A 19,321-nucleotide genomic window follows, 5' to 3' on the forward strand; every position below is an offset into this window, starting at 1 on the left:
TTTGGTGAGTAGCGTGGGTAGGGTGCTTACGTGTCCTATAAAGTACCTCGTAAAATAAGCCTTCCAAAAACATACTGTATCGTTTTGGATAACCAAGTAGGGATTTTAACATCAGTACTGTTTGGCAAAGATTCCTCAAAACAATTTTTTGCTTTACCTCAGTCATTCAGTTTTCACATCTCATAGATTTCAGATGTTAGTCGTATCTGATAATTCTTTGCTTTAAAACTAGAGGTTGTTATAGGAGAGTGGGTGAGTATTTAATGACCAAAGGGATTGATTTATCCTTTATTGTTCAGCCTTTATGATCACGTGTGTCTGCTACCCAATGGCATGGCAGCCTGTCTCCCCGCTACTAGTCCACTGTAGTTCTCTGAGGGGCCAAGTTGCTACTTGATTTCTTCACATTGTTATTTTGTGAGGCTGGGTTTACTGCGTGTGTGTGTGTGTGTGGTGTGTGTGCGCGTTTGTTTTTGCATGTATCTGTTGTATGAGTGCGTACATGTGAAAGTATACATTTTTTGCCATGTCGACATCCGGAACACTGACTAGTTACTACGTCGATTCCCTCATCCTGCCCGAGAGCGAGGAGCTCTCCGCGCCGAGATACCCCTCCGGTCCGGGGCTGCAGCACTCCAGGCAGCCCGCCTCCATCAGCGATCACAGCGAGCTCGGGGCTTGCACCTTCCCGTCCAAAGCTCCGGTATTCAGCCCATCCTGGAGCCACGTCCCGGCCCAGTTCCCAGGCACCGTCTCTTCTGTCTATCATCACCACTATGGGCATTCCCAAGGCCCGGTCGGTGGGGACACGGATGGCCGCTATATGCAGTCGTGGTTGCTGGAGCCCATGTCCGGTTCCTTGCCCATGACCGGATTACCGACGACCCATCACTACGGGATCAAACCGGAGGGTCTGGGGACGCGAGCGGACGGTGCGCTGCCGGCTTCCCACACGGCGCTGCTGCTCTCTGACTACGCCAACGGGACGGTGGCTACGGCATCACCGGTGGAAAAGGACACACTGTCCGGCCAGGCCGGGGACCTGAGCGCAGAGGTAGAAGAGAAACCGGGCCTTGATCCAAGTAAGTTGCTGCTGCCTCTTTTATATTCATACCATGCTATTTATACTGCGTAAAGCTGTGGGGATCGAGGTGCATGTGCGGGTGATGGGGGTGCGCGTCTGAATAGATGCCATTCTGAACGTGCCATTCCCTTATGGGGAGTTGTTAATATCCCAACACTCATCCTCGCTGTACTACATAGCCTCTTGCAGCTTTTAAAGTGAACATGAGTTCAGGAAGACAAATTGGGGGGCAAGTTTCAACTGGATATTGCAGCCCCGTTTGCAGGAGTGTAGCCATTTTCCCTCACCAAAGTGGGGGATCATTTTGGTATGAGCCCAGTTATGAGTGATGTGTGTTTTTATATTTGGCCAGTCAGCACCGGGCCTCACACCAGTGTCGCACCCCCCTCCCCCCTCTTTCCAGATAACCCAGTGTCCAACTGGCTCCACGCGAGTGCCACGAGAAAAAAGCGCTGTCCGTACACCAAGCACCAGATCCTGGAGCTGGAGAAAGAGTTCCTCTTTAACACCTACCTGACCAGGGACCGTAGGTACGAGGTGGCGAGGCTGTTAAACCTCACCGAGAGACAGGTTAAAATCTGGTTCCAGAACCGCAGGATGAAGATGAAGAAGTTTAACAAAGACGGCGCACCGAAAGACGAGTGATTTAACCGTAGAGATATTTAGGCTGTTACCGAGCTTTATGTGTGAAAGCTCTTAACTCTGCTGGACCTTGTTTTTTAAACCTCATTGTCTTATTGTTCTATATAACAGAAGCTGTTAGGCCTATTTGTCTTGTAAAATAAGCATGTCGGGCTTCAGTTTGATGCGACTACCTTTATATTGCACAATTTTAACAGTGCCCATTCGTTTTTTTTTATGTTGATTCTGATTAATACCTCGTTACAGTCGCTGTGTATTAGTTGGCCTGGTTCCTGTGCTTGTTTGTGTATGGATGTTTCTAGCTGTGTGTGCTCTGGTTTGTAGCTATTTGTCGTCTATCTCAGAGTCAACTGAGCGTATAGTTTGTAAAATGTATTAATTTTATTGCTGTTTCTCCCTTATTGATAGGCTATTATTGGTAACCATGAGTTTGAATTTAACGTTGGAGCCGTAGGAAAAGTGACTGATAGCATTTTGAAGTAGGTGCATGAGCCTCAGAAACCTCTTGAAAATGCCTATTAAATTATCAGATGTTAGAAGCTATGTAACAATGATATGGTTTTGACTACCTAGATGTCTCTCAACTACCTACAATAACCTATTTTTTCGACGGCGGTATATAGATTTGCTTGCATTAGATACTGAACTATGTCTGAATTTCAGGGAGTAACATTTTGAAAGGACATAATGTTTGTTAGTGAGAGAAAATAAAATAAAACACTGTAGGCTACTTAATGAATACCTCACGGTCTGCTGACCGTTCAGATTTTTGGTTCACAAATGTAATTTGTACTTTATTTATTGAATAAAACAAATTATATCTGCGAATGCATGCACGTTGCATTCTTATTTCATTTAGGCTTCGCATTTGTGCGAAATAGGCCTACTTTGACACAGCAAAAGGAATTATGTATTTTTAGAAAGTATGAATACATGTATTCTTCCAATGTGCAGCTACTAAAATGTTCACCATACGGTAGCCTACAGAAAATCTTTTTTGGCACTTCTGTTATAGCTGAAAAAAAACAAATAGCTGATTTTACTTTATTGTACTGTGAACTAGATTTCATTTCACACCTGACACAATTTAGGCATATAGTCAGAGTTTATCAAAGAATGTTGGATCACACTTGACACACACACACACACACACACACACACACACACACACACACACACACACGAAAACATTCCAGAAAATACACAACATATTTGGACATTCACACACACTGCAGAACATTGACAAATTAAATTTTATACATTTGAAAATTAATTTTCTAGCTTTCTAGGACACACACACACACACACACACACACACACACACATACAGTCATTAAGCATAGGTAGGCATATGTACTTGCCGATGACTGTGTGTGTGTGTGTGTGTGTGTGTGTGTGTGTGTGTGTGTTTCAGATTGTGTCTGGATTTCGGACTGTGCTGAGCTGCGTCTTGGCAGAGGATGTTGTTAGCTGTATACAGCCATAAAAGACAATTACCGCTATAACCGTTTATGGGGTGCAAAGCGCTGCGAGGCGAGAGGACACAAAACAAGAAAGACATTGAGGGCTTCGACAGCTGAAGCCCAAAATAATGTAGCCAATGTATTTCTGCTCTGCTCAGATATGACATGGCAGCTCCGTCCTCTGCGCCATCTCTTAGACACAATAAACTGACAGATCTTAGTACCAAAATCCCCAATTAATTTTGAAATAATAGCCTATGCGTATTAGAATACAATTCAAAACAATGGGGAAAGTTAAAAGTATCAAAAAGCTTTTAATGAAGAGGCCTAGGCCTGCTTTTAAATGTGACCTCCAATCCCTTTGCGAGGCTGCTTCAAGTCTCTGCATGTTGGGAAAAATATTTGGCACAGAGATAGAAAATACGAGAAAAACAGAAAACTGGCTCCGTCAGATGCACCAGGCCATTTAGCTCTCATTACGGGGTTACAGAAACGGATAGATTATTGGAGTTAGGAGGCAAGTCGGACTTTAGTCCAACTGGAGTGCTGTTGTGACGCGTTAGGGGACGCAGATGGACCCAAACTTCAAAGGCTCGGCCAGAGACAGTGCAATAAAACGCCTGGTCTGCTATACTGTCTGGCATTCCAGTTTTAATGGCTTTATGGCCGTCCAGACACAATTAGGCCGTTTCCAGAATGGCACCCATTTGTTTTTTCTTCTCTTTCTGTGGGACTGCGCACGGGACAAAAGGCCCAGCGGAAATGATCGGCTTTATTGGATTCTCCCCGACGGGTACGCGCAGGACTCACGGTCATTTGGAGCGACCCTTTGTTTCTACCTGGGAACCTTCCGCCCTCTGCTCCTCTGGTGAGCCCGTCCTAAAGGAGAAGGAGCAATAAAGCCAACAGCTAGTTTCAAACGCAGTGGTAGGCCTATAGATGTGGATAATATCAAGATGCATCTGGACCAGTCTATTAAAGCCCTTCAACGCCTCGTCTCAAATGACAGCGGAGCAGACCTACCTTTGTGCGTTTTTATTTCTCTTATTTATTTATTTTTTTCATCTTCTATTGTCTTCCGGATTGCAGCAGGAATAGAAAATGCCTGCACTGCTCCTTCCCCACCCTGCAGCACCTACAAGTCACCAGGGGGTGGCGACACTGTTCCATAACATCACTCAGACTAGTATGACTGTAACACTCCCTAGGTTAATGAACCTTCACTGGGGGACATACTGTAACATTTTAAGAGTCCAACAAAGTAATTTCACACCTCGTCTTGCCTTTACAGTCTCATTGTAGCGGCTCATCGTTCAGCCTGCCGCACCGTGGGGCTGAAGCAGCAGCCAGCACATGTTGCCTATTTTATCCCTGCTTCTGCTTTCCCGTGTTAGCGGCTCATTTTCATTCTCCATTTGTTAGTCTTTATCTTTGTGGTGGTTTTATATGGTTTAACAGACACATATGATTTTTAACTAAATTAACCTGATAATTAGGTGGGTACTCGCATGTATCAACACTAATCTTTGACCAGATTTGCCGTGTTTTTGAATGTTTTTATCTGTGTATGTGGTTAGAATTTACTGCCCTAAGTATATTTCTTGGCCTACTTTTGAATGCACAATTAGGCCTACAATAAACAATACACGACATGCACAATACACAAGCACAATTACTCTCAACAATACTATTTGCATATCAGCAGTCACAAACAATTTAATGAAAATAGGCTGTATTGTTTAATTTTAAATCTTTCTTAATTTTTCAGGATAATCTCGTATTTAGTTTTAATGTGATTTTGACCCGTATCTTTCTTTTAGGTTTATGTTTATTTACTTTATGTGTTTATTTACAGGTCTTTTAGGTTACATTGTAACGCCAATTATTTACAGCCTTCATGTCACATAAACAACACCAGTCATAAAGAAGAACGTGATATAGCCTACTATTATATTCGAAATAAGATTTTAAATTGAATCAATACATTAGGCCTAATATCGATAGGCCTTGGTAAATGTTGCCTATTCCTTCATGCACAGACGGCTAGCCAACTTTAAACACTTAAAACAAAGACACAAAAAGAATAGGATACTAAAGCAAAGCAACACAAAACAAAACAAAAACATAAAAGAAATAACAAAATCGAAAAAAGATAAATCAGTGGATGAATGTGGCCATTTCAATGCGCTAGACCAGCCATTCAGGCAAAAAAAAAAAAAAAGGATTTAAATATTTATTTATTATTTTGAAACATTTCTAATTTATAACTTGATTAGCGTCAGTGTTATAATAGGTAGGCCTATTTTAATTTACAATGCATTCTTTCTCGCCTCGAAAATCCAAGGTTAGTTTTGAATATTTGGGGAAGATTACGACTAAAATGCGCCGTCCTTCCTCTAGGAATTTCCCTCTGGTAACATAACACTGTGTTTATATGGGGTGTAGACGATATGGGCTATTGACACCTATGGGATATTTCTTAAAATAACTTATCTGTATTGCTATGATACAAGGCTGTAATTACTCTCGATGATTTGGAAACGCAAGGTAGGCCAACATTATAATAAACATTTTCTATTAATGGTGATTTTCTAGGGCCAATTATTATGAAAGCACGTAGATTATAATTCTATTTTGCAGGTAGGTTATAATTACACTTCCCCTAGGGTATATTAATTTTTAAATGACATTTTGAACTGAAATTTAGAGTATTTATAAATGTAGAGGTAAGAAACTTATGATGAAGCCATAAACCTAATTTACCTCTAGGTCATTGGGATTGTATAGTTTTTTCTCTCACACACTGTGTGTGTGTGTGTGTGTGTGTGTGTGTGTGTGTGTGTGTGTGAAGCGTTAATCCCACTCTGCAGTCTGCGCCATAATGAAATCTATGTCTGCCTGCTGATTGGATAAGAGCGGCCAGGCCTAGATCACGTGGGTGAGTTCTTTGGTCCAGAGGAAAATGGGGTTTGGTGTAAATCTAGGGTGTATTGCTGTCATATATCACACTACCTCGTAAAAACGACACTGAGGATTCTGGGCCAACAAATCAGAGAGAAAAAATATGAGTTCTTATTATGTGGATGGTCTTTTTAGCAAATATACGGCGAGTAGTTCTCTGTTCCCAAACGCAGACCGGACTTCTTGCACTATTGGACCCAGTGGAGAGGACTATGGCTCGGCTCGGAGCGCTGCGGCCATCGCATATGCACCGTCCTTGTCTGGAGTTTACAACGTCAATAATGCAGTGTACCAGAGCCATCCCGTGTTTACCTCGGGCTATGGCCAGGGACCGGACGCGCACGCTCTGCATTGCAGTCCGTTCGACCAGAGCCGTCTGTTCACCGACAGCTGCGGCCAGCCGGGGCCGGGACCCCTCACCTCGCCGGCGGACAAACATTACCGAATGTACCCCTGGATGAGAGCATCAGGTACGTGCCGATATGACTCTTTACATGCTATTGCAGTAGAGCCCTGTCAGGTCAATGCATTTACAAAACATTGGGATACTTACACTAGCCCTTAATGGTTCAATTAATTTCGTGAAGCCATTGGTGTTGCATGGAAAGAATCGTAAAACTTTTATTGCGCAAGTAATGAGTTCTGTGGCCATAAATTCATTAGGCCAGCGCTTCTGTAATGTTCAGTGCGCAGAGACCTTGCCGCTGGGGGTTTTCTCTGCGCTCTTATTACTCTCCTAGCCTCTTCTCCCCTTTGTGGTTGTAAAAAAGACCGGCCGGTTGTGTAAATCAGTTCTCTTGCACTCTGCAGCTCCTTTTTAATTGGGTCTGCACAGCAGCGGCTATTGGCATTTTCAGAAACCCGTTTGTACACATTGTTGGATCAATATGCATAAGCAATGTGGGCTACAATAAAGAAGTGAGCTGAATTTAGTATGCAGACGACATGAAAGCTAGACATTTCCTATGATTTTGAAAGAAAAAGTGTGCGGCTGTAAACTAATTACTTATGGCTCCTTTAGTGTGCAGAGCATCGGATGCTTTTAATTGGAAAGGCATGCAGAGTATCAAAGGAGCCATGAGCCACAGAACCCAGCAGGACTACTTTAAATAGCTGCAAAGAAACTTTTTTTTCTTACTGGTGTGTGTGTGTGTGTGTGTGTGTGTGTGTGTGTGTGTGTGTGTGTGTGTGTATGGTGTTGGGAGGAGTGTGTGTGTGTGTGTGTGTGTGTGTAGGTGTGTGTGTGTGTGTAAAATGTAAGAATAGAACTCAAAATTAATTGCTACACTAACACTTGGTGACATAAATTAAGGAGACACAAAATGTTTCCAACTACAAGTGTTTATTGTCATATTGATGCCAGTTTTCACACCACCTTCATGAATGATATGGGCATGTTACATCTTTATTTTTTATACACACAGACAAATGCAATTACAACTGCAAGATAAATATAGCTGGTACATTATGAAGGCTGTCCTCTCCCACAGACCCGAACCGAAAGCGGGGGCGGCAGACCTACTCCCGGTACCAGACCCTGGAGCTGGAGAAGGAGTTCCACTTCAACCGGTACCTGACCCGCAGGCGGAGGGTCGAGATAGCCCATGCCCTCTGCCTCTCAGAGAGACAGATCAAAATCTGGTTTCAGAACCGCAGGATGAAGTGGAAGAAAGACCACAAGGACGAACCGGCCTCGACCCCCAGGCCCGGGGACAGGGACGGTGAAGTGGGAACCCAAGGACTGTCCGAGGCCGCGGAGCCGGAGACTGGAGACACCCGGAGCGGCGATCTGGAGTCAGAAACGGCTGCAAAGGAATGAAAGAGAGACGCACAGAGGTCGTTAATGAAAGAAACACTCCATAAAAGGTGGTTAGGGATATATTTAAGATGCATATTCACATGGCATTGATGCACTCTTTTAGATCATGCTATTTAGAGCTTTGTAATTGAAAGAATGACAGTTGAATTAGATGTATTTATTTAACAGTAGGTCTATATTGCATATATATTTAAGCCCGAGATGCCTTCTCAAAATGGCATAAAAAGGCTCCGCATGAAAGGGAATCGATACTAGCCTACCTATCCAAACTATTTTTTTTTTATATAGATGCAATGGTAGTCTATGAAGCCACGCGTCTTATTTAACGTTATATTTTACTACCGAGTCAACATTCCTTAACAAAAAACTACCTAACGTTGCCCTTCTGATATTCAAACACTGACACATTGAATTCAACTTAAGTTGAAATTGATTGTAATTAATCTAGTCTACCTATTCGAGGAGCTTTTCTCCGCAGACGGTTGTATTTCAAACGGAAACAAATACAAAATTCTGCGTAAAAGTGCCTTATTTTTGGAAATAATGAGAAGTGAATTTTCTTTTAGTTAAATGTCTTTAAATTGTGTTTTTGGTGCTTCTGTCTTTTATTTAGCTGTAGATTTCAGTAAGCCTAAGACCGCTGTATCTTTTTTTTTATTATCACTGTTATCTAACTTAATTAGACTATTAATAACTACTGTTAATAAATATTGTTACCCAATCTTATTTACCTTGTCTACACCCCAGTATTAACAGAAATATTTGCATAGTTTTGAATGAACCTGTGTAGCCTACCTCAGACCCCCAGAAAGTCCAGTTGCCTAATATATTGTGTTTCAACAAGAGTAGCCTGACGTGAGAATTGAAGTCTTAACTGTGAACTGTAAAATGTGGATTTTATTGCCTATTTCTGGTCTAGATTTTCACGTTTTAAATTTTCAAACATGTTTGTGAATGTCAATAATAAATGCATGCACTCATATTTAGATTTAGTATTAGACGTAACTAATTCCTCAGTGTTAAATAAGTATTCTAATTGGTTTTCAAATGGTGGCATTGCTGTGATATATTTCAGTTCAGTAGGCAAGTTTTCATAGTGAAGTAGCCAATTTATGTATAAATAAATAAATAAATAGAAACAAATTCCTTACATCTCTGGAAGTGTATTTTGAACGAAAGCTGATACGAAGACTGATATGTGCGTTTGGCCTAAATATGGAATAAAATAGCTTGTGCCTGTCTGTTCATTTGCTTTCATTGTATGCGCACTTAGATGGTAGATATATGCTGTATGGTTTTGTCAGTAACAATAATAATAGTAATATTTTGTTCTAAATTCCTCAATAAGTACCGTTCACAGTGGCCAATATTGGGTTGCATGTAAGGAAACATGTTGCAATCCATTAGAGGGTTAGGTAAACACTGGAGTTGGGGAATGTGAACTATGAGGATGCGAGATGGGGCAGGCTGCACATGAAGGGAAATTACTGTTGAACTCTGCATTCCCTCTTCCCTCGGTAAGATGGCGCCTCATGGTGACCTGCCCCTCTCTCTCCCTCTCATTCTCTCTCTCTTTCTCCGTCTCTCTCTCTCTCCCTCCTCCCATCCCCTTTCCCCCATCTCTCCCTCCAGCACTGGGTCATAAATCCGTTGTTGTTTATGAAAATTTACAACATAGCAATACAACTTTACGACGCGTCGTGGCTTCCCATTGGCCGCAGCTTAGTCACATGGCAAGGAGCCGTGAACATGAACTTTTTTATATATAATTTCCTATAGCAGAATAGAGCAGCCCTTCATTTAACAGTCTCGGTCTTCCACACAGCCGTTTTCTCCAGCGACCCTCTCCGTTTTCATATCCTTCAGCTCTCCCTTTTTAACCTTTTATTTTTGAGTTTCCTCTTGGTCACGCAGACGCATGGCGCGCAGTCCCTTGCCTTGGGACATGACTGGACCGTTTGGGTACACTGGTGTCGGTCTCCTGGCATGGTTTGGCATGATGAGGGGAATGAGCTCCGGTGCGTCACTGACCCCCGGGAGCCCCAGTTTCCGTCCAGGGACACAGCGGGAGACTTTCCCTGGTCACCACCCGCCTGCACCTGCCAACTCCCTCCCCTCATCTCCCCCGTTTACAACCCTCAACAGATACCTTCGTAAGGTAAGACAACTGATTCTAGTCAATCGCGTATCTATGTGTTATTTTAACCATCTGCAAAGACGAGCATTTTAAATAATAAACAACGCTGTAATGAAGTATTGCGCCGTAATTTGTTCTGTTCAGAGATCTATAACTTGAAAGCTTGTAGAAGGAAAGCTTGTGCATGTTGGATATTTGCATGATTTATGATTGAATGGCATAAAGGGGACAGGACAGGTCTGATAACTCTGAGCTGGAAATATTCTGTGTGTGTGCAGACTGGTGTTGATTTAGATCTGCGTATTGGCTATTGCATGCTGTCCAGGCTTTATTTGTTTGTTGTTGGATTTAAATGGGGATGGGCTATCGGCTGCATAATTTCATTGGGTGGATTGTGGCCAACAGATGTGCTCTTTGACGCCCTCCTGTGGGGAAAGTTGGTCTATCGTGGCTGCAGCTCTGTCTGCTTTCCTTGTCTGCTTTGCAATAGTCTGCGTTACAGGTTGAGCCTGAAGCAGGTCGATATCTATTTCTACCTTTATGTCGATGTCTGCTGATATTTGAGTTTTGTCCAACTCATCGAATCAGACCCTGTAACAACTTATCTCTAAGACTGCTGGTCTTATCTGTGCTTCACAGATGTCGATGCAGGCCTAAGACCACTGTAGGCTGTACAGATGAATTTGATAATAATCATATTTGTAAGAACAAAACAAATAAGATTTCTCATATAACTGTTTTTAAAGGATATTTTGTGTACTTTATCCTTGACAATGGAGCGCAGTTTAAAAATATTGCTCTCTCTTGCTGTCTTGTGGAACATGTTTTGCTAATTCATCACTCGATATAATTCGTGAGGAAATTAGTTATTTTTTACCAGCCTAACAGAATATATTGTGATAGTGATTTCTCATAGTGGCGAAGCTTATTAATGACCCTTTCAAAAAAATGCATATCGTTATAGCCTAATCTATAATCTGAGAGGATTTAAAATATATCCAAACCTTGTCCATCAACCACTGTGCAAGCGAGTTAATTGCATTCCATATGTTTGTGTTTTTTTTCTCCATATTTGCATTTTCATTTTCCATATTTTCGTTTGAAGTATTTTAATCCAGAATGTATAACGATGCAAAAGGTCATGCTTCTCAGATTAATATGTTCTGGAAAAAAAAGCGTTGTTCTCTCCAGGTGTTTTGGCTGCTGCTGCCCCCGTGCTATTATTCTTAAGTCCAACATCTAACTCTGTCTGCTGAAAAAAAAAAGAAAGTCCATTTATGGATATCAGGCTGAGAATTGTGATACTGCTCCTCGTATTACACAAAATACCATAACCACCCTGAATGTAAGCAGCGTGAGTGATCTTGGTCACGCTGTACTTAAAGCGTAATGATATTTATGAGGACGTGAAAGTTAAACATTGCGAGATTTGATTCGCTTACCATTTGAGCTCCGCCACTAAGTGCTAGTGTGCGAAGGTGCCTGCAGAGTGCACTGCCCTCCTTTATTCGTGCGCCTGTGCCCCCTTGCTCCAAACCCGACATGTTAGATACTATTGCGCACCCACTACTTTCTTCTCTTTTCTTTTTTCCCTGTTTCTTCAGCAGTTTCTGGGTGTGTCCCTAACCCTCCTGGGGGGAATAATTTTCGTGGGAACTTTGTTGCCATTGGCCAGCCATAAATCAGCTGCTGGAGAATGGCTATTTAGCCAACACACACTCACAGCCAACAGCCAAAAAAACAAACCCATTTACAGTCTTTACCTGCTAGGAACAGTGAGGTTTCGCTCTATACATGGAGTACTAACTCTCAGATCGTAGGGCCACTATGCTTGGATGTGGGAATCCGGTATTCACCCGCTCTCACATCGTGCCTTCTGGGGGTCTATATGACCGCAAAGGGCCCACATATCTGGGACAGAAACTAGTATCCATCTCGCTGTTTGTGTCAGTAACACAGGATTGGCCCTGTGCCGGGTAGAGCGCTCCTCTGGGGAAATAGCAAGGGGGGGAAAAGCCAAAGGACAAGCCAGTGCCTCCGAGAGACTTGGAGCCATAAAAATTCCACAAGGAGAAAGCCCAAATGGAAAGCGCTGGATACGGCGTCATGCCTCCATTTATAGACTTCGTGTCTCTAGTAGACTGTGTGTGTGTCTCTCCAGTTTTTCTGAGCTCTCTCTTTAGCTCAAACCTCACAGACTAGAAGTCAATAGTCTGCATGTATCTGTTTTACACTTTTTCGTGATGTAAGTTACAATATTAAAGCAGGAGAGAGCTGGTCAGGGCTTATTACATTAGGCTGATTTCACTAAAATTGACGAGTTTATATTTAGCTATTTTTGAATCTGTATTATCAATGATCTTTAGTTTTCTTTCCGAGGTCCTTTGTAGATGACCGACGAAGCCATTGTTTTTGGAAATTTGACTGTAATGTCACAGCTTTGTACAAGGGGAAGATTGTTATTGGAAGAAAAATATAGGAGACGCTGCCTCTTGTTAAAACACAATTATTTGGATAAAATACCATATTAAAATATGAAACATTATTTAGATATTTTACAAATGACACTTTTAACACACTCACTGCCATTTTAAACTCTATTCTGTTTCAATAGGCCTTCATTTCAGGGAAGTCTTTTGTCATTTGTTTCCTTTGTTTCTCTTACGAATTGCCACAATTTAGAATTAGATTTAGAATAGACACAATTTAAAAACGGTATAGTGTTCTGTGTAGTTGAATTTAAAAGGACGATGATATGTCATTCGCAATCTTGTCTTCATATCTCATAAACACAATAAAAGCATCGTATTTTGGTAAAATATTGACTGTTTAAAAATTACGCACAGCAACGCGCAGTGATTCGCAGTCTGACAGCAAAATATCTAAACGACGTTATGTGAAAAAGGCTCGTAATCTCCTACGGGTGTATTATTTCAACATTAGATTTTCACCAACAAATAGACTGTAACGTAGGTCTACGTCTGTTTACGTGTATGTTTAAAGTTTATTTATTTCTTAGAAGTGCCATAAGGGACAGGCCTTGAATAGTCGCGGCCACAATTTTCAATTTCGTGTTATGTTTAGTCTTTTCCTTTACCATAACATGTATTTATTAGATTTTTTTTGCATATAACATGATAATTACACAAAAACAACAAGATGAATGATTGATAAGTCGTTGTATGATTATCAGAAAAGGTCCGAAACAACTGCAGACCTGTTTTGAATGGGTCTTTATTCTATTAGTTGCATACTTGCACTCATCGTCAGTCATAACATGCATTTCTACGATATTCTTATCGAATTATTTCTGTACACTAACCGAGGAAAGATTGCACCCTCAGCATGTCACTTGTTGTATTGTTTGGGAACCCATTGCTTTTTGCCGCAATGGTCGTTAACCTCTGAATGACCCCGTGTGGAGCCCACGCCTCAGAAAGCGCCGCAGACAGGCAGTGCAACAGTTGAACCAGAGGATGGCGCACCACGACAATTCAAAACACCAAATCCCCGGCTCGGAGGCTGCCCTACCCAGGCGTGCTTGGATGCGCGCACCCTTCACATCCCACCCAGTATTTCCTCCGTGCACGAGTTTACCTCTGGAGGTCACCGAGCAGGATTTACGACTGGTCAACAAAAGCACGTGATTCTCCGCCGTACCCCATATTTGGGTGCCTACGTAAGAGAGAATCAAGTCCATGTCCCACTCATTTCCATAATTCATCATAAATTGTGCAAGGGTGCTATAGGACGCGCTAAACCATCAAGAGCCACAAATCAAGTACATACGTTTATTATTTTACCCCCCAAAAATAATAAAAACAACAACAATACCTACAACGAACAACCAGTGGAATTGTCAACAAATGAGCTCCTATTTTGTGAACTCATTCTGCGGTCGCTATCCCAATGGCGCGGACTTCCAGTTACATAATTATGGAGACCATAGTTCGACAAACGAGCAATACAGGGACTCAACAGCCATGCATTCCAGCAGGTACGGCTATGGCTACAACGGGATGGACCTCACTGTCGGGCGGGCCGGTACCGGACACTTTGTGGGCAGCGAGCGGACACCGGGCTACTCCCCGAGTCACTCAGCGGCGACAACGTCCTCGGTGGAGCCGGTCAGGTACACTCAGCCCGCCAGCAACACCGGGACCTCGTCTCTCTCGCCTCCACCTGACCCTCTACCGTGCTCGTCGGTCGCCAGCTCGTCTCCGGTCACCGAGTCTCAGTCTCAGCACCGAGCCGTGAAAAACTCCATAACGACCCCGTGCTCAACCCCGTGCTCGAGCTCGAACGGAGGCACGCTGCTGCTGAACCGGGAGTGTGTGTCCAAAGCGTCCCCCCTCGAGGAAGAGAAGCCTGCGGGAAGCGCACCGACAACTCCCCAAAATGTCACCGACTCAACTCAGCCTCAGATATATCCGTGGATGAGAAAACTACACATAAGTCATGGTAAACTGCTTTTTTAAATATTTGATGTGTGTTTTGTTTGGATATTAGGAGAGCAGGCACTGTGTTAAGTGTATGGGTAAAGAAGGAGTGACCATATTGATATTTTAGCCAGTGGGTCTCTTACCACAAGCAGGACAGGCCTGGATTTGTAATTTCACATTAAATACGAGTAGTAAAAAGTCAGCAATTTATTTACTTTCCAATGGAGCATGTGGCACCATATGCGCCACGCGATCAACTGTTTGGTGTGTTCACTTATTGATGTTAAGTACTGTCAAAATGAGCAAAGTACAGGCTAATTTACAAACATTATGTAAGCTTAAATTCTGTAAAAAAATTATATGTAGGATGTATATTTTATTTTTTTAATTTTATGCTGTAATATTATCTGGCTGGATATATTTTATATAATCTTTAACTATGTTGATTCCTATACGCAAGGTGTGTATTTGAAAAGGTTTGTCTGTTAAAATGATACTAATTCCTTTTATTACTCATTCTGGGTTCTTTTTACGCGCCATTTAAATATGATTCGTGCGCCAAGTTTGTAGCCATTTATGCCCCCAGAAACCATCCCAGAGAAAGTAAAAAATCGCCAGAAATGTGGTCAAAAAGTTGTTTAACTCATGGTAGACCAAACACTGTATCTCCTGTGTTTTTCCCTGTCTCTATCTATACCAGACATGTCAGGACCAGAGGGGAAAAGGGCCAGAACTGCCTACACTCGGTACCAGACCCTGGAGCTGGAGAAGGAGTTCCACTTCAACCGGTACCTGACCCGCAGGCGGAGGATCGAGATAGCCCATGCCCTCTGCCTCTCAGAGAGACAGATCAAAATCTGGTTTCAGAACCGCAGGATGAAGTGGAAGAAAGACAACAAGCTGAAGAGCATGAGCATGGCGGCTGCAGGCGGTGGAGGCTACCGGCCTTGATATTCACTCCCTAATCCAGTTCCTATGTTGAGCACTATAAAAATAAAACAAAGATTGTGATATCAACTTCCCCTCCGACCCATTTCAAAAGCGCCAGAGACTTGTTACGGGCTGTGTCCGGGACAGGGGACACCTCACCTAGCCTACTGTATGTCCAACTACCGGCCCTTTCAATTCCTTAATATTATTTCCTTTTTATTTCCACCGTGGTAATGCTTATGTGAGTAAAAAAAAATGCATTCTGTACAGTTCTGTCTAGATTTAGAGGAAAAAACAAATGAAAATAAATGTTTGTTTAACTTATTTCTTGTTCAGACGAAAAAAGTCAAAGCTTGAAATGTTACCTACCGCAAATAAATCCAGTAAAAGTTGTGTGATGCACTCAGAACAATAACAACCGAATAAATAGAGGGTTGAGGTTGAGCTGCCTTTGTGTTTAGCCTTCGTTTTCTGTATGTATGTATGTATGTATTTATTTGTTTGATGTATCGTACCAACTTGTCAGATAACTTGCTTCCTAAAGTAGAGCCAGCAAAGTAAAGCCTTGTGTGGTTATTGTGTGCGTTGTGAACACATGTATGGACAGAGGTTCCGACCCAGTCTTGTATGTACAGTAGCTGTGCCTTGTATCCTTGTTTTGCAGGAACTGCTGTTTGCGTTGTTCACCTGGGCGCAGCATCTTAGTAAAACGTGTTTGTCTTTGTTTTCTATATCTATTTTTATGTGGAAGGTCCCACAGTGAATTCCATTGCCTAAGTGTATAGCTCCATCGTGATAAGCTTTTTGTAAATGTTTTTAAATGACTGGAAGTCGAGAATATACTATAATGATGATGATGATGATGATGGCCATTATAATAAACTTTCTACTGGAACGGCAACACTGCAGTGAGTGTACGGTTATTTTACAATAGTTTAAGATTCATTTGCGCTTTTGCCACGACTGTTTCTATGCAAATGATCAGTTAGCGTTTGAGGTTAAGCCCAAGCTGTTCACCTCATTTGGATGAACTAGTAAAAATTTAACTTTGCAAAGTTTCTCTAAGATCTAGCTCCGTGAATTCAACAGGTAGCCTGAATGAAATCTCTCAGTTTTACTCACCTTGCTGTGGTGCGGGGGGCTTTAGGGTCCTTGGCCACTGACAGGCTCCAGGGGCCGGGCGTCCCCCTGTGCTCGGACTCCCGGGCTATTCCCCGAGAATCAGCTCGACTTTTCAAGCTGTAAACTTTATTAAGGCCGGTTCTGGCTCTCTGACATTTGGGTGCTAAATGAATGGGGGGTTTTGTCTATGAATTAGATCGTAAAAATCATCCGGAGCGCGGCCAGATAGGCTCACTGGCCATAAACGGTCACGTGGTGGCCATTAAAGTAAGTTTTATGGTTTTGGGGAGTTGACAGTATATTGCACATAACATATAATCGCACTGACGGCGAGGCTTCGTCTGACTCTCTCTTTGCAGGCTGTAAGTGTTACTTGACCGGTACAGCCCGTCCCTATTGCTCAGTCTGCCTCAGGATGGACCGGACGCTCTCCAGGAGGAAGACCGCGTCTCTGGGTAAGTTTCTCCAGAATAGCCGGTAGCCTGAGAACAGCCAGCCTGTGTTAAACAGCCTTATGATTGTATTCGCTCTCTCTATCCGTCCCTATTAGTCCATTACACTAATTTGTCAGTTGTGCAGTGCTGAATACTGGTCTCGGCAGATGTTGCGCAGGGTTGGGTCCGGCTCATGGCCATTTAATTGCTTCCTTCCCCGTGTAACTTGTTTCCCTCCATCTGTGGTGTAACTCATAATCCATTTTTACATGTTGGGTAATTATCTCTGTCCATTTCCACCCCCACAAACTTCTAGTTGTTGTAGTTTTATTACATTGGAGGATTAACAGACCATGAGCCCGAAAGTTACCAAGGGGTGTGTAGATTGTGTAAATTTGATGAAGTTGACCTGTAATGCAGGCCTACAGTTTTACAACTTGTCCAGTTTCGTCTGATCCGTGTGATGCGGGTACGTTTGGAAGTTGTAGATTCACCTCTGAAAAGTTGCAGTTGTTGTTTTGCTCAGGGCTGCGCTCCACATGTTGGCGCCCTGGATGGCTTTAGGACAGGCTGTAAACAGTGTCAAGTAAACACAACATGGGAACAAAACGCAGCAGGGAGACTTTTGAAAAGGAATTCCGTTTTGTGTCAGCCACGTCATTTTGTGTTTTTTGGGGGTTGAAAAGTTCAGACGACCCTTCGGAAAAAGTCACTCTCGCTTTGTGGTGACCTCTTGTCCGATCAGGGCCGGGGGAAACCAGCAGACAGTAGATCCCAACTCCAAAAAAACTTGGACGGAAAATGGAAAAATGAGAGTTTGTGACTTTTTACTAACGCATGGGCCTCATCTGTTGTTTTTTTTGGATTGTAGGGACCATTTATGAGAAGGGAATTTGGTTCAGCATAGTCCGTATTCTGAAATTTCCAGTATAAATATGCAGATTTTAAAACATTTATTGAAATAATTTGATTTGACAATTTGGGTCGCATCCCTTAGAAGTTGGCGACCAGTTATCTGGTGTATAAGAATTACGTTTTTAGTTTGCTGTAACTTTTGTTGGACATGCAAAGGTAACTGTCCGCCAGCTTTGGTTAAATATCAGGTTTTAAGTTTTGGTGCAGCGGCCTTCAGCGCACATTATCGGTCGACCTACAAAACGGAATTATTACCTATTTCATATGAGGAAATATGTTTTTCTGAACCATGCTGCAATTAAACGAGTTTAATTTTCACCTCTCTTAGTCATTTCCACCAATGTTGGGGGCTATTGATTTAAATTCAGGCCACCTCTGAGAATTAATTGAACGTTTTTTGGTTAGACTAGATGAAATCCTCTCAAACGGATTTTTCCATAAAGAATTCACAATGTTTGAAGGTTGCACTGATTGGCAAATTGGACTAATCTAAACCACATTGCTGATATCCCCCGATTTATTGCTAAACAAATGTTGCTATTATCATGTAAAGAAGTCACCTGCTCAGCAAAATACGTAGTCATATCCTTTTCAGTTTGATATAATACACATTGAAAATACAACATGGCACAATCAGAGTGCGGTTATTTTAAAATTAACACCCTAGCCAACATTTCTAAACGAGATATTTCGAAAGGGCCCCATGTGCGGCATGCTGCCAGGCAGAGAGAGAAGCGCTATAGGTTCATCTGGAGGTCAGCCACAGCACCAAGATAAATCTGCATCCTCTCGGAGCCACCAGCAGAGCTCGCTTTAGGCCAAGTTCACTGTCACCCTGCGTATAGGAGAGAGGAAAAACACTCACACAACCACGGTATCACGCACACACGCGTTCACGTTAATGACACGTTTACTTGGCGTTGCCTATAAGCATAATGTGTATAAATGAATTTACTGTGGTATGGAGAGCCTGTGGTAGCACACTGCATTTAGAGAATAGGCTACACAATGAAGAGAGGGGGAGTCTAACTTAAAGTGTCGCCTCCAACAAAGACTTTTGGCTGCTTTGGTTGATCTAACGTTAATGAATGATTTGCATATTTTACGGCCCTATTAGTCTTGAGTTAGGGGCCTTTTGGACTGATCTTTTCGCTCCCTCGCTGGAGAGATCACATAAGCTACAATTGCATTTTAGTTCGACTACTGGCATCTTCTCTAATTATGATATTTGTGAAAATGATCATTGTAATGGCAAGAGATACGGATTGTTAAAATCAATTTTTCGTTCCAAGAGGCCAGATTCCTCACTGGGCTGGGACTGATGAGATCGAGATAGCGGGAGAAGAGGAGGAAAAATTGGGGTCAAAAGTTT

The 19,321-nt window shown here is 42.5% G+C and overlaps 3 protein-coding genes across 3 annotated transcripts; all 3 read left to right on the forward strand.

Moving 5' to 3' along the window:
* Window positions 1–477: 477 nt before the first annotated feature.
* On the forward strand, window positions 478–1,729 carry hoxa9a (homeobox A9a). Its single transcript, XM_071919279.1, has 2 exons — window positions 478–1,082; window positions 1,488–1,729. The coding sequence occupies exons 1-2, from the start codon at window positions 527–529 to the stop codon at window positions 1,727–1,729; spliced, it is 798 nt and encodes a 265-aa protein (XP_071775380.1). The 5' UTR covers window positions 478–526.
* Window positions 1,730–6,253: 4,524 nt separating this feature from the next.
* On the forward strand, window positions 6,254–7,969 carry LOC139927226 (homeobox protein Hox-A7-like). The gene is made up of 2 exons (XM_071919288.1): window positions 6,254–6,620; window positions 7,641–7,969. The coding sequence occupies exons 1-2, from the start codon at window positions 6,254–6,256 to the stop codon at window positions 7,967–7,969; spliced, it is 696 nt and encodes a 231-aa protein (XP_071775389.1).
* Window positions 7,970–13,857: 5,888 nt separating this feature from the next.
* hoxa5a (homeobox A5a) lies at window positions 13,858–16,369 on the forward strand. The gene is made up of 2 exons (XM_071919277.2): window positions 13,858–14,567; window positions 15,249–16,369. Exons 1-2 carry the CDS (start codon window positions 13,973–13,975, stop codon window positions 15,497–15,499), a joined length of 846 nt encoding a protein of 281 aa, XP_071775378.1. The 5' UTR covers window positions 13,858–13,972; the 3' UTR covers window positions 15,500–16,369.
* The last annotated feature ends 2,952 nt before the right edge of the window (window positions 16,370–19,321 follow it).

The sequence above is a fragment of the Centroberyx gerrardi genome, chromosome 19 (genome assembly GCF_048128805.1).
Source record: "Centroberyx gerrardi isolate f3 chromosome 19, fCenGer3.hap1.cur.20231027, whole genome shotgun sequence".
In the NCBI taxonomy this organism is placed as follows: Eukaryota; Metazoa; Chordata; class Actinopteri; order Beryciformes; family Berycidae; genus Centroberyx; species Centroberyx gerrardi.

Coding starts and splice junctions, on each gene's coding strand:
- hoxa9a (XM_071919279.1), top strand. CDS start 527: ATGTCGACATCCGGAACACTGACTAGTTACTACGTCGATTCCCTCATC. Junction 1,083..1,487: donor GAAACCGGGCCTTGATCCAA/GTAAGTTGCTGC, acceptor CCCTCTTTCCAG/ATAACCCAGTGTCCAACTGG.
- LOC139927226 (XM_071919288.1), top strand. CDS start 6,254: ATGAGTTCTTATTATGTGGATGGTCTTTTTAGCAAATATACGGCGAGT. Junction 6,621..7,640: donor CCCCTGGATGAGAGCATCAG/GTACGTGCCGAT, acceptor CCTCTCCCACAG/ACCCGAACCGAAAGCGGGGG.
- hoxa5a (XM_071919277.2), top strand. CDS start 13,973: ATGAGCTCCTATTTTGTGAACTCATTCTGCGGTCGCTATCCCAATGGC. Junction 14,568..15,248: donor AAAACTACACATAAGTCATG/GTAAACTGCTTT, acceptor TATCTATACCAG/ACATGTCAGGACCAGAGGGG.